Below are 26639 nucleotides of genomic sequence, written 5' to 3' on the forward strand. Positions count from 1 at the left end.
GGTGGCGGGAGGCCGGAAGTGCGGCGCTGTTGTCTCGGGCCGGGTAGGCGATGCGGTGATCGGAGGGGGGGCCCGGGAGGAGGAGGAGCCATGGAAGAGGGTGAGTGTCCGGTACCGGGAGGGGGGAGGGGACGAGGGAGGAGTCTCCGATCTCTGATTCTACCGATCTCTCCACACACAGAACTCTACTTCCTGATCGCCCGATTCCTGCAGAGCGGACCGTGCCGGAGAGCGGCCCAGGTACTTACCGACACACCCCACCCACCCACCTACCGACCGACCCCCACCAATACCACCCCGAGGGGTAGATAGGGACCCCCCCCCCCGGGGGGCTGATAGTCTTCGCCACCAATACCCCCCCTGGGGCAGATAGTCTCCCCATCCCCCATCAATACCCCCCTGAGGGGCAGATAGGGACCCCCTCCCCCACCAATACCCCCCCAAGGGGGGCAGATAGTCTCCCCCTCCCCCATCAATACCCCACCGAGGGGCAGATAGTCTCCCCCTCCCCCACCAATACCCCCACGAGGGGCAGATAATCACCACACTCCCCCCCCACCAATACCCCCTCGAGGGGCAGATAGGGACACCCTCCCCCATCAATTCTCCCCCGAGGGGCAGATAGTCACCCCCTCCCCCATCAATAGACACTGATACCCCCTGAGGGGCAGATAATGGAAGGGAGGGCGCCCTGTCACTGTTTGCCTCTCAGGGGGGTATCTGTCCCTAATGAAAAACTCCTCCCCCACCATAATCTGCCTCTCTGGGTTTATCTGTCCAGATGGGGGAGGGGATTATAGTCTTTGCCCTCTTTGGGGTATTACCCCCCAGTTCCCCCTCAGGGGCGTATCTTTCTGTAATGACACAGATACCCCTCTGAGGGGCAGATAGTGACCGGACCCCACCACCTACATGTCACACCTCTATGTATATCTGCCCCTCTGGAGGGAAGCTGGATGTCTATTTACCCCTCATACCCCTCCCCCCTTCCTGGAGAACTCGTCCTTCCCTCTAATACTCTGCCAGGACCCCTCCCCCTCTCAGCACCCCTCCCCCATACCCCCCTGATGGCCCCCCAGAGGGGTTCCTCTACTGCCCATCACCTGATGGAGGAACCCCGAATTCTGCACAGTGTGGGGGGAGGGGAGACGATCCATCCAGATCAGAGACAACACCGCTCCGTCATCTCCTGAATACTGCCGGAACTGTCATGTCTGTCCTCTCCTCGGGGGAGGGGACTGTGTCTGTCATGTCTGTCCTCGGGGCCGGGGGGGGGAATGTCGGTCATGTCTGTCCTCGGGGCCGGGGGGGGATGCCGGTCATGTCTGTCCTCGGGGCCGGGGGGGGATGCCGGTCATGTCTGTCCTCGGGGCCGGGGGGGGATGCCGGTCATGTCTGTCCTCGGGGCCGGGGGGGAATGCCGGTCATGTCTGTCCTCGGGGGCCGGGGGGGAATGCCGGTCATGTCTGTCCTCAGGGCCGGGGGGGAATGTCGGTCATGTCTGTCCTCAGGGCCTGGGGGGAATGTCTGTCCTCGGGGGCGGGGGGAATGTCGGTCATGTCTGTCCTCGGGGGCGGGGGGAATGTCAGTCATGTCTGTCCTCAGGGGCGGGGGGGAATGATAGTCATGTCTGTCCTCGGGGGCGGGGGGAATGTCAGTCATGTCTGTCCTCAGGGGCGGGGGGAATGTCAGTCATGTCTGTCCTCGGGGGCGGGGGGAATGTCAGTCATGTCTGTCCTCAGGGCCTGGGGGGAATGTCGGTCATGTCTGTCCTTAGGGCCGGGGGGGAATGTCGGTCATGTCTGTCCTCAGGGCCTGGGGGGAATGTCTGTCCTCGGGGGCGGGGGGAATGTCGGTCATGTCTGTCCTCGGGGGCGGGGGGAATGTCAGTCATGTCTGTCCTCGGGGGCGGGGGGAATGTCGGTCATGTCTGTCCTCGGGGGCCGGGGGGAATGTCAGTCATGTCTGTCCTCGGGGGCCGGGGGGAATGTCGGTCATGTCTGTCCTCGGGGGCCGGGGGGAATGTCGGTCATGTCTGTCCTCGGGGGCCGGGGGGAATGTCGGTCATGTCTGTCCTCGGGGGCCGGGGGGAATGTCGGTCATGTCTGTCCTCGGGGGCCGGGGGGAATGTCGGTCATGTCTGTTCTCGGGGGCGGGGGGAATGTCGGTCATGTCTGTCCTCGGGGGCCGGGGGGAATGTCGGTCATGTCTGTCCCCGGGGGCCGGGGGGGAATGTCGGTCATGTCTGTCCTCGGGGGCCGGGGGGGAATGTCGGTCATGTCTGTTCTCGGGGGCCGGGGGGGAATGTCGGTCATGTCTGTCCTCGGGGGCCGGGGGGGAATGTCGGTCATGTCTGTCCTCGGAGGCTGGGGGGAATGTCGGTCATGTCTGTCCTCGGAGGCTTTGAATGTCGGTCATGTCTGTCCTCGGGGCCGGGGGGAATGTCGGTCATGTCTGTCCTCGGGGCCGGGGGGAATGTCGGTCATGTCTGTCCTCGGGGCCGGGGGGAATGTCGGTCATGTCTGTCCTCGGGGCCGGGGGAATGTCGGTCATGTCTGTCCTCGGGGCCGGGGGGAATGTCGGTCATGTCTGTCCTCGGGGCCGGGGGGAATGTCGGTCATGTCTGTCCTCGGAGGCTGGGGGGAATGTCGGTCATGTCTGTCCTCGGAGGCTGGGGGGAATGTCGGTCATGTCTGTCCTCGGAGGCTTTGAATGTCGGTCATGTCTGTCCTCGGAGGCTTTGAATGTCGGTCATGTCTGTGCTCGGGGGCCGGGGGGAATGTCGGTCATGTCTGTCCTCGGAGGCTTTGAATGTCGGTCATGTCTGTCCTCGGAGGCTGGGGGGAATGTCGGTCATGTCTGTCCTCGGAGGCTTTGAATGTCGGTCATGTCTGTCCTCGGGGGCCGGGGGAATGTCGGTCATGTCTGTCCTTGGGGGAGGGGGGGGGTCTGTGTCTCTGTCATGTCTGTCCTCGGGGGCGGGGGGAATGTCGGTCATGTCTGTGCTCGGGAGCCGGGGGGAATGTCGGTCATGTCTGTCCTCGGGGGCGGGGGGGATGTCGGTCATGTCTGTGCTCGGGGGCCGGGGGGAATGTCGGTCATGTTTGTCCTCGGGGGCCGGGGGGAATGTCGGTCATGTCTGTCCTCGGAGGCTGGGGGGAATGTCGGTCATGTCTGTCCTCGGAGGCTTTGAATGTCGGTCATGTCTGTCCTCGGGGGCCGGGGGGAATGTCGGTCATGTCTGTTCTCGGGGGCTGGGGGGAATGTCGGTCATGTCTGTCCTCGGGGGCCGGGGGGAATGTCGGTCATGTCTGTTCTCGGGGGCTGGGGGAATGTCGGTCATGTCTGTCCTCGGGGGCCGGGGGGAATGTCGGTCATGTCTGTTCTCGGGGGCTGGGGGGAATGTCGGTCATGTCTGTCCTCGGGGGCCGGGGGAATGTCGGTCATGTCTGTTCTCGGGGGCTGGGGGGAATGTCGGTCATGTCTGTCCTCGGGGGCCGGGGGGAATGTCGGTCATGTCTGTTCTCGGGAGCCGGGGGGAATGTCGGTCATGTCTGTCCTTGGGGGAGGGGGGGTCTGTGTCTCTGTCATGTCTGTGCTCGGGGGCAGGGGGGAATGTCGGTCATGTCTGTCCTTGGGGGAGGGGGGGGGGTCTGTGTCTCTGTCATGTCTGTGCTCGGGGGCGGGGGGGAATGTCGGTCATGTCTGTGCTCGGGGGCCGGGGGGAATGTCGGTCATGTCTGTCCTTGGGGGAGGGGGGGGGGGTCTGTGTCTCTGTCATGTCTGTGCTCGGGGGCGGGGGGGAATGTCGGTCATGTCTGTCCTCGGGGGCCGGGGGGAATGTCGGTCATGTCTGTTCTCGGGGGCTGGGGGGGAATGTCGGTCATGTCTGTCCTCGGAGGCTTTGAATGTCGGTCATGTCTGTCCTCGGGGCCGGGGGGAATGTCGGTCATGTCTGTCCTCGGGGGAGGGGGGGGGGTCTGTGTCTCTGTCATGTCTGTCCTTGGGGGAGGGGGGGGGTCTGTGTCTCTGTCATGTCTGTCCTCGGGGGCCGGGGGGAATGTCGGTCATGTCTGTCCTCGGGGGCTGGGGGGAATGTCGGTCATGTCTGTCCTCGGGGGCCGGGGGGAATGTCGGTCATGTCTGTCCTCGGGGGCCGGGGGGAATGTCGGTCATGTCTGTCCTCGGGGGCCGGGGGGAATGTCGGTCATGTCTGTCCTCGGGGGCCGGGGGGAATGTCGGTCATGTCTGTCCTCGGGGGGGGGGGGGGGGGGAATGTCGGTCATGTCTGTCCTCGGGGGCCGGGGGGAATGTCGGTCATGTCTGTCCTCGGGGGGGAATGTCGGTCATGTCTGTCCTCGGGGGCTGGGGGGAATGTCGGTCATGTCTGTCCTCGGGGGCCGGGGGGAATGTCGGTCATGTCTGTCCTCGGGGGGGGGGGGGGGGGGGGGAATGTCGGTCATGTCTGTCCTCTGACTCTCTCTCTGTACATTGCAGGCTCTGTCGGAGGAGTTGGAGGAACACCAGGTAAGGACGGGGGTCATATCTTGGGATTGTGGGTAATGTGACCTCTGACCTCACTATCTCCCCTCCCCCCCACAGCTCATCCCGGAGCGGCTGGACTGGCAGGGGTGTCGCCATCGGAGGACATACTTGGATCTGGTGAGTGGGGGAGGGGATGTGATCTATAGATCTCCCTTGATGGGGGGAGGGGCTCTGATCTCCGATACATTGTACTCACTCTTCATTATTTCTAATAAGTACCGAGCCAAATGTTACTTTGTATTTCCATATCTGAGCTCAGGCCCCTCCCCCTCCATCCTCAGTGTACAGGCTCCTCCCCTCTTCCCAGTGTACGGGCTCCTCCCCTCTTCCCAGTGTACGGGCTCCTCCCCTCTTCCCAGTGTACGGGCTCCTCCCCTCTTCCCAGTGTACGGGCTCCTCCCCTCTTCCCAGTGTACGGGCTCCTCCCCTCTTCCCAGTGTACGGGCTCCTCCCCTCTTCCCAGTGTACGGGCTCCTCCCCTCTTCCCAGTGTACGGGCTCCTCCCCTCTTCCCAGTGTACGGGCTCCTCCCCCTCCAGCCTCAGTGTACAGGCTCCTCCCCCTCCAGCCTCCCTCAGTGTACGGGCTCCTCCCCTCTTCCCAGTGTACAGGCTCCTCCCCCTCCAGCCTCAGTGTACAGGCTCCTCCCCCTCCAGCCTCAGTGTACAGGCTCCTCCCCCTCCAGCCTCAGTGTACAGGCTCCTCCCCCTCCAGTCTCAGTGTACAGGCTCCTCCCCCTCCAGTCTCAGTGTACAGGCTCCTCCCCCTCCAGCCTCAGTGTACAGGCTCCTCCCCCTCCAGCCTCAGTGTACAGGCTCCTCCCCCTCCAGCCTCAGTGTACAGGCTCCTCCCCCTCCAGCCTCAGTGTACAGGCTCCTCCCCCTCCAGCCTCAGTGTACAGGCTCCTCCCCTCTTCCCAGTGTACAGGCTCCTCCCCTCTTCCCTGTGTACAGGCTCCTCCCCCTCCAGCCTCCCTCAGTGTACGGGCTCCTCCCCTCTTCCCAGTGTACAGGCTCCTCCCCTCTTCCCAGTGTACAGGCTCCTCCCCTCTTCCCAGTGTACAGGCTCCTCTCCTCTTCCCAGTGTACAGGCTCCTCTCCTCTTCCCAGTGTACAGGCTCCTCCCCTCTTCCCAGTGTACAGGCTCCTCCCCCTCCAGCCTCCCTCAGTGTACGGGCTCCTCCCCTCTTCCCAGTGTACGGGCTCCTCCCCTCTTCCCAGTGTACGGGCTCCTCCCCTCTTCCCAGTGTACGGGCTCCTCCCCTCTTCCCAGTGTACGGGCTCCTCCCCTCTTCCCAGTGTACGGGCTCCTCCCCTCTTCCCAGTGTACGGGCTCCTCCCCTCTTCCCAGTGTACGGGCTCCTCCCCTCTTCCCAGTGTACGGGCTCCTCCCCTCTTCCCAGTGTACGGGCTCCTCCCCTCTTCCCAGTGTACGGGCTCCTCCCCTCTTCCCAGTGTACGGGCTCCTCCCCTCTTCCCAGTGTACGGGCTCCTCCCCTCTTCCCAGTGTACGGGCTCCTCCCCTCTTCCCAGTGTACGGGCTCCTCCCCTCTTCCCAGTGTACGGGCTCCTCCCCTCTTCCCAGTGTACGGGCTCCTCCCCTCTTCCCAGTGTACGGGCTCCTCCCCTCTTCCCAGTGTATGGGCTCCTCCCCTCTTCCCAGTGTATGGGCTCCTCCCCTCTTCCCAGTGTATGGGCTCCTCCCCTCTTCCCAGTGTATGGGCTCCTCCCCTCTTCCCAGTGTATGGGCTCCTCCCCTCTTCCCAGTGTATGGGCTCCTCCCCTCTTCCCAGTGTATGGGCTCCTCCCCTCTTCCCAGTGTATGGGCTCCTCCCCTCTTCCCAGTGTATGGGCTCCTCCCCTCTTCCCAGTGTATGGGCTCCTCCCCTCTTCCCAGTGTATGGGCGCCTCCCCTCTTCCCAGTGTATGGGCGCCTCCCCTCTTCCCAGTGTACGGGCTCCTCCCCCTCCAGCCTCCCTCAGTGTACGGGCTCCTCCCCTCTTCCCTGTGTAGGGCTCCTCCCCTCTTCCCTGTGTACAGGCTCCTCCCCCTCCAGCCTCCCTCAGTGTATGGGCTCCTCCCCTCTTCCCTGTGTAGGGCTCCTCCCCTCTTCCCTGTGTAGGGCTCCTCCCCTCTTCCCTGTGTACTGGCTCCTCCCCCTCCATCCTTCCTCGGTGTGTGGGCTCCTCCCCCTCCATCCTTCCTCGGTGTGTGGGCTCCTCCCCCTCCATCCTTCCTCGGTGTGCGGGCTCCTCCCCTTCCTCTGAGGGCGGGGTGAAGAGTGATGCAATAGAGGAGAGTTGTGGTTTGGATTTTCTGGAAGTAAAGCGTTGTGGGTAGGAGGATTTCCTCTTCTCCTGTAGAGGGCGCCGTAACAATGGTCCTCAAGATTCCCTCTTTGGGGGGTGGGGCTGTGGGTGTCACATGACCTCTCCAATCCTCCATTCTCCTCTCTCAGGTGGCGGCCAATTCCCACATCCCCCCCAACTACCTGCTGAAGATCTGTGAGCGGATCGGACCAATCCTAGACCAGGAGATCCCGCAGAGCGTTCCCGGCGTGCAGAGCCTCCTGGGAGTGGGGAAGCAATCCTTACTGCGCAGAGCGAAAGGTAACCAATGGGAGGGGCAGAGACTGGAAGAAACCTCCCCATTGTGGGAGGGGCAGAGACACATTACTGGAAGAAACCTCCCCATTGTGGGAGGGGCAGAGGCACATTACTGGAGGAAACTTCCCCATTGTGGGAGGGGCAGAAACACATTACTGGGGGAAACCTCCCCATTGTGGGAGGGGCAGAGACACATTACTGGAAGAAACCTCCCCATTGTGGGAGGGGCAGAGGCACATTACTGGAGGAAACTTCCCCATTGTGGGAGGGGCAGAAACACATTACTGGGGGAAACCTCCCCATTGTGGGAGGGGCAGAGACACATTACTGGGGGAACCGCCCCATTGTGGGAGGGGCAGAGACACATTACTGGAAGAAACCTCCCCATTGTGGGAGGGGCAGAGGCACATTACTGGAGGAAACTTCCCCATTGTGGGAGGGGCAGAAACACATTACTGGGGGAAACCTCCCCATTGTGGGAGGGGCAGAGACACATTACTGGGGGAACCGCCCCATTGTGGGAGGGGCAGAGACACATTACTGGGGGACCTCCCCATTGTGGGAGGGGCAGAGGCACATTACTGGAGGAAACCTCCCCATTGTGGGAGGGGCAGAGACACATTATTGGGGAAACCTCCCCATTGTGGGAGGGGCAGAGACACATTACTGGGGGAAACCGCCCCATTGTGGGAGGGGCAGAGACACATTACTGGGGGGACCTCCCCATTGTGGGAGGGGCAGAGGCACATTACTGGAGGAAACCTCCCCATTGTGGGAGGGGCAGAGACACATTATTGGGGAAACCTCCCCATTGTGGGAGGGGCAGAGACACATTATTGGGGAAACCTCCCCATTGTGGGAGGGGCAGAGACACATTACTGGGGGAAACCGCCCCATTGTGGGAGGGGCAGAGACACATTACTGGGGGGATCTCCCCATTGTGGGAGGGGCAGAGACATTACTGGGGGGGGGGGGGGGGGATCTCGCCTACCTATGGTAGCTCAGCCTGTGATAATTTCAGCCTTCAGAGAACTTTCAGTTCCTCATCAATGATTTTCTGTCCTCAGACTGCAGGAACTCGCCATGGAAACCCTCCACATACGCCGCTCTACACCGGGGCCGCCCCCCGGAACTCCCCTCCAACTACGGGAGACAGATCAGTGTTGGTAAGTCACATTGCACACAATATACCGGCTGATGTAAGTAAACAGAAGGGAAGAAAATCCAGATCAGAAGACTATGCTGGTCAGAAAATGATTTGCTCCCCTCCCAATAAAACCCCTCCCAGTGCCACCCCTCCTAGTTCCGCTGGAGGGAGAGAGAGCTGGTGGGGGGGGGGTGAGCTCTGCTGGGGGGGGGAGAAGGTTGCTGGGTGGGGAGAGAGCCACTGGAGGATGGGGGGCAGAGAGCTGCCGGGGGGGGGGGGGGGTAGAATGCCTTTGGGACGAGAGAGCCGTAGGAGGCTGGGTGTGGGGGGTGAGCTCCGCTGGGGGGGGGAGAGCCGCTGAAGGATGGGGGGAGAGAGCCGCAGGAGGGAGAGATAGCTGCTGTGGGGGGCGGGGGGGGGGGGAGTGCCTTTGGGGCAAGAGAGCCGCTGGGGGGGAGAGAGAGAAGAGAGAGACACTGTGGGAGAGAGCCTCTGGAGGCTGAGTGGGGGGAGAGATAGCCACTGCGGGGGGGGGAGCACTGGGCGGAGGGCCGCTGGTGATGGGGAGGAGAGATTAATTGGAGGTGGGGGGGGGGACAGGACAAAGTCACGGGGAGGAAGGTGGAGCCACGGATGTCCACATTGGGATCACTAGCGGAGCTGGTGGAGCCCGTAAGGGGGGGGGGGGGGGAGGGGGGTCTGGCACATTCACAAAGCCGACATCCCAAACAGCCATCGAGTGACCCGTTCTGAGTGGAGACAATAATACTCCTGACACGCTCTTCATCCGGATGATCGATCCCTATAGGGGTGACCTGTGACCTTACACCCTTCACACGGGTACTGAGCTTTACCATCCCTCTAAAAAGCGATCCGCAGTGGTTTGCATGTTTTTCAGATGTTGATCCTGCAGATTGCCTAATTTCTCCCCCCCCCGCGCTGCGTCACGGACCCCCTCCCCCGCGCTGCGTCACGGACCCCCTCCCCCGCGCTGCGTCATGGACCCCCTCCCCCGCGCTGCGTCACGGACCCCCTCCCCCGCTGCGTCACGGACTCCCCCCCCCGCTGCGTCACGGACCCCCCCGCGTCACGGACCCCCCCACGCTGCGTCACGGACTCCTCCCCGCCGCGTCACGGACTCCTCCCCGCCGCGTCACGGCCCCCGGAGTGTGTCAGACCTGAGCGGCCGCCATGTTCATTTCCAGGCAGGAGGTTGGGGGAGGTGCACATACAGATCTCTGCTGTGTGTTTTGAAGATCTTTTTTCTAAAAGTAAAACGTTTTTTTCCATTTTGTATTTCTCAGCGAAAGCGGCGTCCTCCAGATCTCTGACTGGCTGCTCCCGCTTCCAGTACATCTTCCCCTCCTCCTCCTATCAGCACATGAAAATGCACCGGAGGATTCTGGGTCACCTGTCCTCCGTCTACTGCGTGGCCTTCGACCGGAGTGGGCGGAGAATCTTCACGGTGAGTTCGGTCAATCAAACACGGAATGTTGTGTGAGCGGATCTCAGGAATTGTGTTGGGCGTTAAACCCAAAACGTTTAGCCGAGATCTCTGATTGGTTGGTTCTGATTGTTGGCCCGTCTCTCTCTGGCAGGGCTCCGATGATTGTCTGGTGAAGATTTGGGCCACAGATGACGGCAGACTCCTCTCCACGCTGCGCGGCCACTCGGCAGAGATCTCCGACATGGCGGTGAACTATGAGAACACGCTGGTCGCCGCCGGCAGTTGTGACAAGGTGGTGCGTGTGTGGTGCCTGCGGACGTGCGCTCCCATCGCGGTACTGCAAGGACACACGGCGTCCATTACTTCCATACAGGTAACATTCCCGCATTCTATCCAGCCTTACCTTCACTGCCCCGCCGCTCCTTCCCCCGCCCGAGTCAGAGTTGGTAGGGTGGTGGAGGGTGTGGGTCTGTCGGACGGTGGACGGTTTGGGACCAGGCGGATGGTGGGAGTCAGAGTAGGGCAGAGGGCAGTTGTGGGTCGGTAGGGTAATGGAGGGTGAGGGCTAGGCAGATGGTTGGAGGGAGAGGAGGGTAGTTGTGGGTCAGTAGGGTGTGGGCCTGTCGGGCGGTGGACGGTTTGGGAACAGGCGGATGGTTGGAGAGAGAGTAGGACAGAGGCATTTGTGGGTCGGTAGGGTGGCGGAGGGTGTGGGCCTGTCGGGCGGTGGACATTTTGGGACCAGGAGGATGATGGGAGTCAGAGTAGGGCAGAGGGCAGTTGTGGGTTGGTAGGTCGGTGGACTGTGTCGGTCGGTAGGGTGGCGGAAGGTGTGGACCAGGAGGATGGTTGGAGGGAGAGTAGGGCAGAGGGCAGTTGTGGGTCGGTAGGGTGGCGGAGGGTGTGGGTGTGTCGGGCGGTGGACATTTTGGGACCAGGAGGATGATGGGAGTCAGAGTAGGGCAGGGGGCACTTGTGGGTTGGTAGGGTGGCAGAAGGTGTGGGCCAGGAGGATGGTTGGCTGGAGAGTAGGGTACGGGGCAGTTGTGGGTTGGTAGGGTGGCAGACGGTGTAGTTAACAGTTTGCTATGCTTCACTTATGAAGCCGGATTTTATCTGCTGCAGGAGAGAAGTACAGGGGGTCGGTTACAGTAGATGCCGCCCCCGTCTGTCCAGGTTCCACTTCATGTGGCTTGTGAGGGGCACGGCTTAAATTTGTTCCTTCGATGCGCCTCTCATCATATGTGGAAGGAGTATTCCGAGGGTCGGCAAGGAAGGGACCTACCTGTCACCTTCCCATAATAGACGGGTCGGTTGCTAGTGACCTATTGCTGACCCCCCTCTGGAGGAACGTTGGTTGGAAGTGGCTGATCAGAAAGATCATTGGTGCCGCTGGTGATGTTGGCTTCAGAACCATTCAGGTACCATCAGATGGGAGGGCAGCTAATCACAGCTCAGGGAACCTCTAGGGACCTCTAGAGGGACCATGCTTGAGAATGTCCGGTTATACCGCTGCCTAAAGGGGGAGAGGATGCCGGCAAACAGAAAACTATAGTTCAGTACCAAGAGCATGGATATAAAGAGGGGGGGGGGGGGGAGGGGGACCTGTGTCCTCAATGGACTCCAAGAAATGCACTTTACAGGAAGTCCAAAAATCTATATATTTTTTTTCATCCATTGAGGGACAGAAACCCCAGAGACTGGCGGGATGTCTAAAAGCTATCCCTCTGAGGGGGGTGGGGGAATGGCAACAAGACGGCCCCACAACAAGCAGAACCGGGGGCTGTCTGCAGAGCCGCATGAAGGACCTTACAGCCAATGTCCACCATGGAGAACAGAAGACCAGATCTGGGGAACATGGGAACAGACCTGGGGAACATGGGAACAGACCTGGGGAACATGGGAACAGATCTGGGGAACATGGGAACAGACCTGGGGAACATGGGAACAGATCTGGGGAACATGGGAACAGACCTGGGGAAGAGAAGACCAGACCTGGGGAAGAGAAGACCAGACCTGGGGAAGAGAAGACCAGACCTGGGGAAGAGAAGACCAGACCTGGGGAAGAGAAGACCAGACCTGGGGAACATGGGACCAGATCTGGGGAACATGGGACCAGATCTGGGGAACATGGGACCAGATCTGGGGAACATGGGACCAGATCTGGGGAACATGGGACCAGATCTGGGGAAGAGAAGACCAGGTCTGGGGAAGAGAAGACCAGGTCTGGGGAAGAGAAGACCAGGTCTGGGGAAGAGAAGACCAGGTCTGGGGAAGAGAAGACCAGGTCTGGGGAACATGGGAACAGACCTGGGGAACATGGGAACAGACCTGGGGAACATGGGAACAGATCTGGGGAACATGGGACCAGGTCTGGGGAAGAGATGGACCAGGTCTGGGGAAGAGAAGACCAGGTCTGGGGAAGAGAAGACCAGACCTGGGGAAGAGAAGACCAGACCTGGGGAAGAGAAGACCAGACCTGGGGAAGAGAAGACCAGACCTGGGGAAGAGAAGACCAGACCTGGGGAAGAGAAGACCAGACCTGGGGAAGAGAAGACCAGACCTGGGGAAGAGAAGACCAGACCTGAGGAAGAGAAGACCAGACCTGGGGAAGAGAAGACCAGACCCGGGGAACAGAAGCCGGGTGCCGAGAAGTCCTATGGAGCTCTGACAGATCTGGGGAAGAGAAGATCTGGGGAAGAGAAGACCAGACCTGGGAAGAGAAGATCTGGGGAAGAGAAGACCAGACCTGGGGAAGAGAAGACCAGGTCTGGGGAAGAGAAGCCGGGTGCCGAGAAGTCCAATGGAGCTCTGACAGATCTGGGGAAGAGAAGACCAGACCTGGGGAAGAGAAGACCAGACCTGGGGAAGAGAAGACCAGACCTGGGGAAGAGAAGACCAGACCTGGGGAAGAGAAGACCAGACCTGGGGAAGAGAAGACCAGGTCTGGGGAAGAGAAGCCGGGTGCTGAGAAGTCCTATGGAGCTCTGATAGATCTGGTAGAGTTCACCTTGATGGGAAGCGGTAGAACGAGGGCCTTGGACCTCAAGCTTGGACAATGGTCTGTCTGAGCCGCCAACAAATGATGCGACGTGAAGCTGGTTCATCCTTTACTGGGAACGTCGGGGAAGACGAAACTGTGTTGGGTTGGAAGGAAGTTCCCAACACCAGACAAAGCTCTTTGTAGGATAAGGTCCTCCTAGGACACCAGAAAATGACTGAGGCATGCTGGGAGTAGGAGGGGTTCTACTGGACCGGCCCACAATGATTCTCTTAGGGATCCAGTTCTCCTGTAGGTGGCAGTATAACCCGACAGTCTCTGAATTTGTGTCCCTCAATAAGAAAGAAATGGGATTTGTATTTGTGAAGTTCATTTCTTTTCTCTTTTTTTTGGTGCTTTTTCTGCATTGGGTGAAAATGAATTGTTGAAGAGAACCTGTCACTGTTATTGAGCAAAGTTCAGTTTCTTCCTCCTCCTCACTGATTGGTCTCTTTCTCTTGTCAGTTCTGCCCCTGTACAAATAGGAAAACTCGATACCTCACATCTACTGGTGCTGATGGGGCCATCTGCTTCTGGCAGTGCAATGTGGACACCATGACCTTCAAGTAAGTCCGTCGCGTTTTTAAAGTGAATTCTGCTGATTTTTGACGTTTCTGTTATTTTCTATCCAATGGTGTCGTCATCTCCGGGTCTCTGTGCTTCTCTATACAATGCAGGCAGATCATGGCTGGTGGGAGGGGCCGGCAGGGGGCAGATCATGGCTGGTGGGGGGGGGGGGGCGGCAGGGGGCAGATCATGGCTGGTGGGATGGGCCGGCAGGGGGCAGATCATGGCTGGTGGGAGGGGCTGGCAGGGGCAGATCATGGTTGGTGGGAGGGGCCCGGCAGGGGGCAGATCGTGGCTGGTGGGAGGGGCCGGCAGGGGGCAGATCATGACTGGTGGGAGGGGCCGGCAGGGGGCAGATCATGACTGGTGGGAGGGGCCGGCAGGGGGCAGATCATGACTGGTGGGAGGGGCCGGCGGGGGGCAGATCATGGCTGGTGGGAGGGGCCGGCGGGGGGCAGATCATGGCTGGTGGAGGGCCGGCGGGGGGCAGATCATGGCTGGTGGGGGGGGGTCGGCGGGGGGCAGATCATGGCTGGGGGGGGGGGTCGGCAGGGGGCAGATCATGGCTGGTGGGAGGGGCCGGCAGGGGGCAGATCATGACTGGTGGGAGGGGCCTGGCAGGGGACAGATCATGGCTGGTGGGTGGGCCGGCAGGGGGCAGATCATGGCTGGTGGGAGGGGCCGGCAGGGGGCAGATCGTGGCTGGTGGGAGGGGCCGGCAGGGGGCAGATCGTGGCTGGTGGAGGGGCCGGCAGGGGGCAGATCATGGCTGGTGGGGGGGGGGCTTTAGGGGGCAGATCATGGCTGGTGGGGGGGGGGCGGCAGGGGGCAGATCATGGCTGGTGGGAGGGGTCGGCAGGGGGCAGATCATGGCTGGTGGGAGGGGTCGGCAGGGGGCAGATCGTGGCTGGTGGGAGGGGCCCGGCAGGGGGCAGATCATGGCTGGTGGGGGGGCCGGCAGGGTCCTACACAGCGCCACTGCAAAGGGATCATTTTGGTATTTGCCCCGGAGTTGGGCTTTAAAGTGGTTGTAAACCTTTACATACACCCAGTGAAGTGACTGGCCTCAGGTGATACACGGAGATATAACAATTTTTTTAATTTATTTTTTGGATACTAATGAAGCGGATTCAGTTTTTTTCGGGTGCTAATCAGAGATCAATGTTCCTCTCGTCTCTGTACAGCGATCGTCCGGTGAAATTCGCAGAGCGGTCGCGGCCCGGCGTTCAGATCTCCTGCTCATCCTTTAGCTCAGGTAAGGACTGCGGCTGTGATCATTGGTGGGGGGGAGGGGTTGGCGTTTTTCTTGCCAAGCGTTATAAACGATGAAAATAATCTAGCCGTGGCCTGTACTATGAACGCCTCATTAGAGAACGCTCAACCAACGCGGATCCCGCCATAAACTTCAGACATCAATGCGAAGTAATCGATGGAAAGTCATTTCAAGGTCCAAAAAGGAGCAAAACGCCAACGTTTCTGCTGCTTGGAGGTCCCCTTTCTTAAAGGGATAGTGACCTGTTGCCCCCCATGTAACACATATAGAGGGCGGGAGCTTTACCACCTACACACGGCACATGTGCGTCACTGTGCCGGCTGATGCGTCTGCGCTCACAATGCGTTCCCAGAACAGAGACTGTGACATCACAGACGGCTCTTGGCCCCCAGTAATGATCGGGAGGTGGTGGGATCGGCTCCCTATCATGAGATTGCTGATCCTTCTCACCCCCCCCCCCTGGGTGTACAGACCTTATGAAAGGGATGCTGGGTCTGGACAGCAAGGAGTTAAAAACAATAAAAATAATAATAAAATTAGAGATAAAATATCGCACAGGCCGCTTTCCCTCCTCCTCATCCTCCTCCTCATCCTCCTCCTCCTCGCAGTCCCCATCGGTCCTGTATGCTCCTCCCTCCTCTGGGCGCCTCCTATAGCAAGCCAGGTGCTAAAGAGTCAGCTGTACATTGACGCTTCTGTTGGGTCCCGCACCAGGCTATGTGCATCCACAGACACGCACAGCGCCAGTAAACCACCGCCCCATTCTCTCCTTGGTTACTGACAGTAGTTTCTCCTGTGAAGCCAGAAAGTGAGGGGAGCAGTGCTGGAGCTGGGGACACCTCTGTAGAGGAGACGTGGGGTCGGGTAAGTGTTTAGAGACAGGAAGGTGGGGAATCCACCCAACTGTGAGTCCTGATGATGCAATCTCACGATACATAACATGTCCAATCTCAAAAATATAAACTGGGAACAATGGCCCACAGAATACGAAATGTCGAATAGATTCCCAGATCAGAATGGGGAGCGGAGGAACCAATGCCGGCTCTCCGGCTTCTTCCATTGACTTGTGTTGGGCATCTACTGGGAACACCGGCTTCCTATGCGGGAGAGAAGTTCCCAAACACCCCACCAAATCCTCCTCACTGCCTTTTACATACCGAGGGCCTTGTAGGGAAAGGTCAGTTATAAGACGGTCTCATGTCTACAATTCAGATTCACTCCTGGCTTAGACGGGTGAATCTGGCTGCTGAGAGAAGAAGTTGGGCGTCAAAAAAGAAGACCTGACTCGTTGGGCACAATAAAGGAGACCCGGGTCACGTGTTGGGCATCTAAAAGAATACCTGGCTCTCACGTTGGGCACCAAAAAGAACAGCTGGCTCACGCAGGCGCCAATAAGAAGAGCGGACTCACACATTGGGTGCCATAAAGAAGACCTGGGTCACACGGGCACCAAAAAGAAGACCCGGCTCGTTGGGCACAATAAGACCCCTTTCACACTACACCGCCCATAGCGTGGGCGGTAAAACACTGCTATTTTTAGCGGTGTTTTATTGTTGTCGGATTTGCGGCACATTCGGCCTCTAGCGGGGCGCTTTTACCCCTGCTAGCACCCGAGAGAGGGTTAAAACTGCCGGCAATACGCCGCAATAGCGGCATTTTGCCGGCGGTATTACATCGCTGCCCCATTAATTTCAATGGGGAGCAGCGGTGGAGAAGCGGTAAACACACCGCGCCTTCACCGCTCCAAAGAAGCTGGTGGCAGGACTTTTTTCTGACGTCCTGCCAGCGCACCGCTCCGGTGTGAAAGCCCTCGGGGGGATCACACTACACACAATGGTGCAGCTTCTTTAGGGTGGACTGCAGGCGCTATTTCTAACGCTATAGCGCCCTGCAAAACGCCCCGGTGTGAAAGGGGTGTAAAGGAGACCTGGCTCACGTGTTGGGCATCTAAAAGAACAGCTGGCTCACGCAGGCGCCAATAAGAAGACCTGGGTCACACGGGCACCAAAAAGAAGAACCGGCTCGTTGGGCGCCCTAGCGCAGACCCGGCTCACACGCATAACGGAGACCCGGCTCCAGCATTGGGTGCCAAAAAGAAGAGCTGGCTCACCCGTTGGGCCTCATGTGGGGAGTGCCAATAAAAAAGGCCTGACTCAACGTCTGTGTTCCAGTTCATCCCATTGGTGTTTAGTGGGGTTAAAGTCAGGACTCTGTGCAGGACACTTGAGTTTGTCCACCCCAAACTGGTCACCCCATGTCTTTAGGGAGCGAGCTGTGTATGTCGGGAGGGGGCACAGTTATGGTGGAACACTAAAAGAACATGCATGTATTTTATCCTTGATTGGTGGTGGTGAGGGCGGCCTGGAGGGCAGTAAATTCCAGCCTGGCATTCTTCATGACTGTTTCCTTCTGCTGTCTCAGGTGGGATGTTCATAGCTACAGGCAGTACAGATCACATCATCAGAATATATTATCTGGGCTCCGAAGAACCGGAGAAGATTGCCGAGCTGGAGGGCCACGTGGTAAGATGATCTATTGAGAACATGTTATGTGCTAATATAGAGGGATCCCCCTCCCCCTCCCCTCCCCCTCCCCCGTGTGTAGAGGGCGGGATGCTATGGGGTTCCGAGGTCCAGTATTGGTCTGGACGTGTTCTGGTGGTGCTACAATAGCAGATAATTCCAGTAGGGGGTGCTGCAGGTATAATCTGTAATTATTGCACCGCTGAACTTCTCACAAACATTACCTGGTAATTGTGATGACACAACGCGGTGCCCACATGATGTGTAGATCTCCTTTCCACACAAATAGAGATCTCTTTTTTATTTTTATTATATAAACAAAAAAAAGACTGAAATTTATAAAAAAGAAAAAACAATATTTTCATGTGATTGGTCGGAGTGATGTGGGGATCTGGTCACTATATTGCTATAAGCCCACTTACTGCGACAAAGTGCCCCATGATTGGGGGGGAGGGGGGTCCTCCACTATCCATAGACTGGGAGATCCTCTATACGGGAGGACTGGAGGTCCCCGCACTCCTCTATACGGGAGGACTGGAGGTCTCCACACATGACACGGGGGGTCACTAATGAGAGGTACCAACGAGGGTGTGGTCACAGGAATGTGTGCTCGGGGGGGCGCAGTAGTGCGCATGCGCAGCTCCCCATGTACAGAGATGTGATCCGCGCTCGTACGTGGCGCCCGCCCACAGTAACATTACTACTACAATGATTGTGGGCGGGTAGAGAAGTGGTCTGTATAGTGGATACGTTTGTAGAGTGGGTGATGGGCTTTCATGTCAGTGATACAGGCGGCTGTACACCCCCCCCCATCACCCACCACCCCCCATCACCCACCACCGCCCCCCCCCCCCCCATCACCCATCACCCCCCCCCCCCCACCCACCCCCCCACCCATCACCCATCACCCATCACCCACCACCATGTGTCCCACGTTTCTGTGTCCCACCTCCGCAGGTTTCTCTTTCTTTTTCACAGATGTGGAACATTTTCAGGCATGTTTGGTATCTATTTACTTGTTTTACCAAATCATTGGGTAATAAATTCCTCTGTACCCGACATTAACCAATCGCTTTCTTTTTCTGACAGTTTGTATGTGATAAACAGTTACACTGATATCAGATCCTATAAATGGTAATTCCCTCCATTGTATTCTACAAGTTCTCTGCTTTTAGGGAATATAAGGTTTGGGGGGGTTTAAATGATCTGATCAATGAGAGTGATGTGTCTGTATGACAATAATCAATGACGGTGATCTGTCTCATTTTCCAGGATAAAGTAATAGCGGTTCAGTTCTGCAATAACAGCGATCGGTAAGTTATTGATCATCTTCCTGATCATCCCTCTGTGTATGTCCTGGTCAGACTGATCATTATTGTCTCCAGTACTGAGGAGATCCTGATCTTCATTAGAGGAGGTTGTACTGAGGAGATCCCAAACTTCATTAGAGGAGGTTGTACTGAGGAGATCCTGATCTTCATTAGAGGAGGTTGTACTGAGGAGATCCCAAACTTCATTAGAGGAGGTTGTACTGAGGAGATCCTGATCTTCATTAGAGGAGGTTGTATTGGGGATCTTCCAGTACTGAGGAGATCCCGATCTTCATTAGAGGAGGTTGTAGTGAGGAGATCCTGATCTTCATTAGAGGAGGTTGTATTGGGGATCTTCCAGTACTGAGGAGATCCCGATCTTCATTAGAGGAGGTTGTAGTGAGGAGATCCTGATCTTCATTAGAGGAGGTTGTACTGAGGAGATCCCAAACTTCATTAGAGGAGGTTGTACTGAGGAGATCCTGATCTTCATTAGAGGAGGTTGTATTGGGGATCTTCCAGTACTGAGGAGATCCCGATCTTCATTAGAGGAGGTTGTAGTGAGGAGATCCTGATCTTCATTAGAGGAGGTTGTACTGAGGAGATCCTGATCTTCATTAGAGGAGGTTGTACTGAGGAGATCCTGATCTTCATTAGAGGAGGTTGTATTGGGGATCGTCCAGTACTGAGGAGATCCTGATCTTCATTAGAGGAGGTTGTACTGAGGAGATCCCGATCTTCATTAGAGGAGGTTGTATTGGGGATCTTCCAGTACTGAGGAGATCCTGATCTTCATTAGAGGAGGTTGTACTGAGGAGATCCTGATCTTCATTAGAGGAGGTTGTACTGAGGAGATCCTGATCTTCATTAGAGGAGGTTGTATTGGGGATCTTCCAGTACTGAGGAGATCCTGATCTTCATTAGAGGAGGTTGTATTGGGGATCTTCCAGTACTGAGGAGATCCTGATCTTCATTAGAGGAGGTTGTACTGAGGAGATCCTGATCTTCATTAGAGGAGGTTGTACTGAGGACATCCTGATCTTCATTAGAGGAGGTTGTACTGAGGAGATCCCGATCTTCATTAGAGGAGGTTGTGTTGGGGATCTTCCAGTACTGAGGAGATCCCGATCTTCATTAGAGGAGGTTGTATTGGGGATCTTCCTGTACTGAGGAGATCCTGATCTTCATTAGAGGAGGTTGTACTGAGGAGATCCCGATCTTCATTAGAGGAGGTTGTACTGAGGAGATCCCGATCTTCATTAGAGGAGGTTGTACTGAGGAGATCCTGATCTTCATTAGAGGAGTTTGTATTGGAGATCTTCCAGTACTGAGGAGATCCTGATCTTCATTAGAGGAGGTTGTATTGGGGATATTCCTGTACTGAGGAGATCCTGATCTTCATTAGAGGAGGTTGTACTGAGGAGATCCTGATCTTCATTAGAGGAGGTTGTACTGAGGAGATCCTGATCTTCATTAGAGGAGGTTGTACTGAGGAGATCCCGATCTTCATTAGAGGAGGTTGTATTTTCTCAGTGTAGACATTCGATGCGTTTTGTATTGTGAATATAATTCGGGGGTTGGGATCTGCAGATTATTGGGTTCTATTTTCCGTTACGATGTAACAATAAACTCTCTTCTCTCATATCTCGTATGTCTGTTTCTTTAGTCTCTGGCTGTTGTTTGTTTTGATTTCTTCTCATGCTGATTGATGAGGATTTTCTGGTAGAACATCCCAGATCCATCCAGACCTGTGTTTTGTCCTGCTCTGCCCTCCTGCTGTCCTCTGATGGATTGGAGGTCGGAGGCCCCCTGTGACCCCCCCTGTGTTGGTTTTGTAGATTGTGCTTTGTCAGCGGAAGCAGAGATGGCACGGCGCGGATCTGGCACTACCAGCAGCAGGAGTGGAAGATGATTGTACTGGATATGACTGCCAGAATGCCCGGGTAAGACCTCTCCTGGTGTATGTGTTCCTGAGAGGGGAAATGAGGATAGCGCGGGACCGAGGGGGGAAATGAGGATAGCGCGGGACCGAGGGGGGAAATGAGGATAGCGCGGGGCCGAGGGGGGAAATGAGGATAGAGCGGGACCGAGGGGGGAAATGAGGATAGCGCGGGGCCGAGGGGGGAAATGGGGATAGCGCGGGACCGAGGGGGGAAAATGAGGATAGAGCGGGACCGAGGGGGGAAAATGAGGATAGAGCGGGACCGAGGGGGGAAAATGAGGATAGTGCGGGGCCGAGGGGGGAAATGGGGATAGCGCGGGGCAGAGGGGGGAAAATGAGGATAGCGCGGGACCGAGGGGGGAAAATGAGGATAGAGCGGGACCGAGGGGGGAAAATGAGGATAGTGCGGGGCCGAGGGGGGAAATGGGGATAGCGCGGGGCAGAGGGGGGAAATGGGGATAGCGCGGGACCGAGGGGGGAAAATGAGGATAGTGCGGGGCCGAGGGGGGAAATGAGGATAGTGCGGGACCGAGGGGGGAAATGAGGATAGTGCGGGACCGAGGGGGGAAATGAGGATCGCGCGGGACCGAGGGGGGAAATGAGGATCGCGCGGGACCGAGGGAGGAAATGAGGATCGCGCGGGACCGAGGGGGGAAATGGGGATAGCGCGGGACCGAGGGGGGAAAATGAGGATAGCGCGGGACCGAGGGGGGAAAATGAGGATAGTGCGGGGCCGAGGGGGGAAAATGAGGATAGTGCGGGACCGAGGGAGGAAATGAGGATCGCGCGGGACCGAGGGAGGAAATGGGGATCGCGCGGGACCGAGGGAGGAAATGGGGATCGCGCGGGACCGAGGGGGGAAATGGGGATCGCGCGGGACCGAGGGAGGAAATGAGGATCGCGCGGGACCGAGGGGGGAAATGAGGATGGCGCGGGGCCGAGGGGGAAATGAGGATGGCGCGGGGCCGAGGGGGGAAATGAGGATGGCGCGGGGCCGAGGGGGGAAATGAGGATGGCGCGGGGCCGAGGGGGGAAATGAGGATGGCGCGGGGCCGAGGGGGGAAATGAGGATGGCGCGGGGCCGAGGGGGGAAATGAGGATGGCGCGGGGCCGAGGGGGGAAATGAGGATGGCGCGGGGCCGAGGGGGGAAATGGGGATGGCGCGGGGCCGAGGGGGGAAATGGGGATGGCGCGGGGCCGAGGGGGGAAATGGGGATGGCGCGGGGCCGAGGGGGGAAATGGGGATGGCGCGGGGCCGAGGGGGGAAATGGGGATGGCGCGGGGCCGAGGGGGGAAATGGGGATGGCGCGGGGCCGAGGGGGGAAATGGGGATGGCGCGGGGCCGAGGGGGGAAATGGGGATGGCGCGGGGCCGAGGGGGGAAATGGGGATGGCGCGGGGCCGAGGGGGAAATGGGGATGGCGCGGGGCCGAGGGGGGAAATGGGGATGGCGCGGGGCCGAGGGGGGAAATGAGAAGCAGATGGTTTGGTTGGGCAGAAGCTTTCAAGGTCTCTGGTTCCTCTGAAGAGCGATCTCACCTCGGAAGGGTGATTTAGTCCCTCCATGTATGATCTCTGTTGTAGGAGCTCTGTGGTGAATGTGGAGGACAAAGTGGCGAAGCTGAAAGTCACCATGGTGGCCTGGGATCGCTCCGACACGACCGTCATCACCGCCGTCAACAACTTCTTCCTGAAAGTCTGGAATTCCCACACAGGACAACTTCTTCACGTATTGTCTGTGAGTAGATCGTTCCTCATCACAGCGCCTCCTATGGGGCTCTCCCGGTAGTGCATGGACCTTTGTACTTGTCGTCCTTCTCTTCTCCACCCCAAATTCCTCTCCTTTTCTGACCTTGTTTCTTCTCTCCATTTCCCGGCAGGGTCACGATGATGAAGTGTTTGTCCTGGAAGCTCATCCATTCGATTCCAGGATCCTCCTGTCTGCAGGTCATGATGGGAACATCTTCGTCTGGGACCTGGAGAAGGGGATCAAAATTCGCAATTATTTCAACATGGTAACTAATGAGAGCTCCTCTCCTCCAATCCCTCCACCCCTCTCCACCAATCCCTCCAATCCCTCTCCACCAATCCCTCCACCCCTCTCCACCAATCCCTCCACCCCTCTCCTCCAATCCCTCCACCCCTCTCCACCAATCCCTCCACCCCTCTCCACCAATCCCTCCACCCCTCTCCTCCAATCCCTCCACCCCTCTCCACCAATCCCTCCACCCCTCTCCTCCAATCCCTCCACCCCTCTCCACCAATCCCTCCACCCCTCTCCTCCAATCCCTCCACCCCTCTCCTCCAATCCCTCCACCCCTCTCCTCCAATCCCTCCACCCCTCTCCTCCAATCCCTCCACCCCTCTCCTCCAATCCCTCCACCCCTCTCCTCCAATCCCTCCACCCCTCTCCACCAATCCCTCCACCCCCTCTCCTCCAATCCCTCCACCCCTCTCCACCAATCCCTCCACCCCTCTCCTCCAATCCCTCCACCCCTCTCCACCAATCCCTCCACCCCTCTCCACCAATCCCTCCACCCCTCTCCTCCAATCCCTCCACCCCTCTCCTCCAATCCCTCCACCCCTCTCCACCAATCCCTCCACCCCTCTCCTCCAATCCCTCCACCCCTCTCCTCCAATCCCTCCACCCCTCTCCTCCAATCCCTCCACCCCTCTCCTCCAATCCCTCCACCCCTCTCCTCCAATCCCTCCACCCCTCTCCGCCAATCCCTCCACTGACCTCCATTCAGTGTCCTCCACCCCTCTCTACCAATCCCTCCACTGACCTCCATTCAGTGTCCTCCACCCCTCTCCACCAATCCCTCCACCCCTCTCCTCCAATCCCTCCACCCCTCTCCTCCAATCCCTCCGCCAATCCCTCCACCCCTCTCCTCCAATCCCTCCGCCCCTCTCCTCCAATCCCTCCGCCCCTCTCCTCCAATCCCTCCGCCCCTCTCCGCCAATCCCTCCACCCCTCTCCGCCAATCCCTCCACCCCTCTCCTCCAATCCCTCCACCCCTCTCCTCCAATCCCTCCACCCCTCTCCACCAATCCCTCCACCCCTCTCCTCCAATCCCTCCACCCCTCTCCTCCAATCCCTCCACCCCTCTCCTCCAATCCCTCCACCCCTCTCCTCCAATCCCTCCACCCCTCTCCTCCAATCCCTCCACCCCTCTCCTCCAATCCCTCCACCCCTCTCCACCAATCCCTCCACCCCTCTCCACCAATCCCTCCACCCCTCTCCACCAATCCTCCACCCCTCTCCTCCAATCCCTCCACCCCTCTCCTCCAATCCCTCCAATCCCTCCACCCCTCTCCGCCAATCCCTCCACCCCTCTCCTCCAATCCCTCCACCCCTCTCCGCCAATCCCTCCACCCCTCTCCGCAATCCCTCCACCCCTCTCCTCCAATCCCTCTCCTCCAATCCCTCCACCCCTCTCCTCCAATCCCTCCACCCCTCTCCTCCAATCCCTCCACCCCTCTCCTCCAATCCCTCCACCCCTCTCCTCCAATCCCTCCACCCCTCTCCTCCAATCCCTCCACCCCTCTCCACCAATCCCTCCACCCCTCTCCACCAATCGCTCCACCCCTCTCCGCCAATCTCTCCACCAATCCCTCCACCCCTCTCCTCCAATCCCTCCACCCCTCTCCGCCAATCCCTCCACCCCTCCCCTCTCCGCCAATCCCTCCACCCCTCTCCGCCAATCCCTCCACCCCTCTCCTCCAATCCCTCCACCCCTCTCCTCCAATCCCTCCACCCCTCTCCGCCAATCCCCCCTCTCCGCCAATCCCCCCTCTCCGCCAATCCCTCCACCCCTCTCCGCCAATCCCTCCACCCCTCTCCTCCAATCCCTCCACCCCTCTCCTCCAATCCCTCCGCCCCTCTCCTCCAATCCCTCCGCCCCTCTCCTCCAATCCCTCCGCCCCTCTCCTCCAATCCCTCCGCCCCTCTCCTCCAATCCCTCCACCCCTCTCCAATCCCTCCACCCCTCTCTACCAATCCCTCCACCCCTCTCTACCAATCCCTCCACTGACCTCCATTCAGTGTCCTCCACCCCTCTCTACCAATCCCTCCACTGACCTCCATTCAGTGTCCTCCATCCCTCTCTACCAATCCCTCCACTGGTCTCCATTCAGTGTCCTCCACCCCTCTCTACCAATCCCTCCACTGACCTCCATTCAGTGTCCTCCACCCCTCTCTACCAATCCCTCCACTGACCTCCATTCAGTGTCCTCCACCCCTCTCTACCAATCCCTCCACTGACCTCCATTCAGTGTCCTCCACCCCTCTCTACCAATCCATCCACTGGTCTCCATTCAGTGTCCTCCACCCCTCTCTACCAATCCCTCCACTGGTCTCCATTCAGTGTCCTCCACCCCTCTCTACCAATCCCTCCACTGACCTCCATTCAGTGTCCTCCACCCCTCTCTACCAATCCCTCCACTGACCTCCATTCAGTGTCCTCCACCCCTCTCTACCAATCCCTCCACTGACCTCCATTCAGTGTCCTCCACCCCTCTCTACCAATCCCTCCACTGATCTCCATTCAGTGTCCTCCACCCCTCTCTACCAATCCCTCCACTGACCTCCATTCAGTGTCCTCCACCCCTCTCTACCAATCCCTCCACTGACCTCCATTCAGTGTCCTCCATCCCTCTCTACCAATCCCTCCACTGGTCTCCATTCAGTGTCCTCCACCCCTCTCTACCAATCCCTCCACTGACCTCCATTCAGTGTCCTCCACCCCTCTCTACCAATCCCTCCACTGACCTCCATTCAGTGTCCTCCACCCCTCTCTACCAATCCCTCCACTGACCTCCATTCAGTGTCCTCCACCCCTCTCTACCAATCCCTCCACTGACCTCCATTCAGTGTCCTCCACCCCTCTCTACCAATCCCTCCACTGACCTCCATTCAGTGTCCTCCACCCCTCTCTACCAATCCCTCCACTGATCTCCATTCAGTGTCCTCCACCCCTCTCTACCAATCCCTCCACTGACCTCCATTCAGTGTCCTCCACCCCTCTCTACCAATCCCTCCACTGACCTCCATTCAGTGTCCTCCACTCCTCTCTACCAATCCCTCCACTGACCTCCATTCAGTGTCCTCCACCCCTCTCTACCAATCCTTCCACTGACCTCCATTCACTGTCCTCCACCCCTCTCTACCAATCCCTCCACTGGTCTCCATTCAGTGTCCTCCACCCCTCTCTACCAATCCCTCCACTGACCTCCATTCAGTGTCCTCCACCCCTCTCTACCAATCCCTCCACTGACCTCCATTCAGTGTCCTCCGCCCCCCTCTACCAATCCCTCCACTGACCTCCATTCAGTGTCCTCCACCCCTCTCTACCAATCCCTCCACTGGCCTCCATTCAGTGTCCTCCACCCCTCTCTACCAATCCCTCCACTGACCTCCATTCAGTGTCCTCCACCCCTCTCTACCAATCCCTCCACTGACCTCCATTCAGTGTCCTCCACCCCTCTCTACCAATCCCTCCACTGACCTCCATTCAGTGTCCTCCACCCCTCTCTACCAATCCTTCCACTGACCTCCATTCACTGTCCTCCACCCCTCTCTACCAATCCCTCCACTGGTCTCCATTCAGTGTCCTCCACCCCTCTCTACCAATCCCTCCACTGACCTCCATTCAGTGTCCTCCACCCCTCTCTACCAATCCCTCCACTGACCTCCATTCAGTGTCCTCCACCCCTCTCTACCAATCCCTCCACTGACCTCCATTCAGTGTCCTCCACCCCTCTCTACCAATCCCTCCACTGGTCTCCATTCAGTGTCCTCCACCCTTCTCTACCAATCCCTCCACTGGTCTCCATTCAGTGTCCTCCACCCCTCTCTACCAATCCCTCCACTGGTCTCCATTCAGTGTCCTCCACCCCTCTCTACCAATCCCTCCACTGACCTCCATTCAGTGTCCTCCACCCCTCTCTACCAATCCCTCCACTGACCTCCATTCAGTGTCCTCCACCCCTCTCTACCAATCCCTCCACTGACCTCCATTCAGTGTCCTCCATCCCTCTCTACCAATCCCTCCACTGACCTCCATTCAGTGTCCTCCACCCCTCTCTACCAATCCCTCCACTGACCTCCATTCAGTGTCCTCCATCCCTCTCTACCAATCCCTCCACTGACCTCCATTCAGTGTCCTCCACCCCTCTCTACCAATCCCTCCACTGACCTCCATTCAGTGTCCTCCACCCCTCTCTACCAATCCCTCCACTGAC

The 26639-nt window shown here is 58.4% G+C and overlaps 1 protein-coding gene across 1 annotated transcript; it reads left to right on the forward strand.

Moving 5' to 3' along the window:
* On the forward strand, positions 1-22411 carry LOC143941193 (bromodomain and WD repeat-containing protein 3-like; the record flags this gene model as incomplete). The annotated part of the gene is given in 15 exon segments (XM_077463227.1): positions 1-100; positions 182-240; positions 4498-4527; positions 4603-4662; positions 7002-7152; positions 8217-8315; positions 9601-9761; positions 9895-10116; positions 13249-13349; positions 14535-14605; positions 17045-17145; positions 18418-18458; positions 20294-20398; positions 21981-22134; positions 22277-22411. Coding segments are annotated over 15 exon segments (1500 nt in total), but the record flags the coding sequence as incomplete, so codon positions are not given.
* Positions 22412-26639: the final 4228 nt, after the last annotated feature.

This window comes from Lithobates pipiens, unplaced genomic scaffold (genome assembly GCF_037356315.1).
Source record: "Lithobates pipiens isolate NorthernLeopardFrog02 unplaced genomic scaffold, aLitPip1_a1.2 Scaffold_3, whole genome shotgun sequence".
In the NCBI taxonomy this organism is placed as follows: Eukaryota; Metazoa; Chordata; class Amphibia; order Anura; family Ranidae; genus Lithobates; species Lithobates pipiens.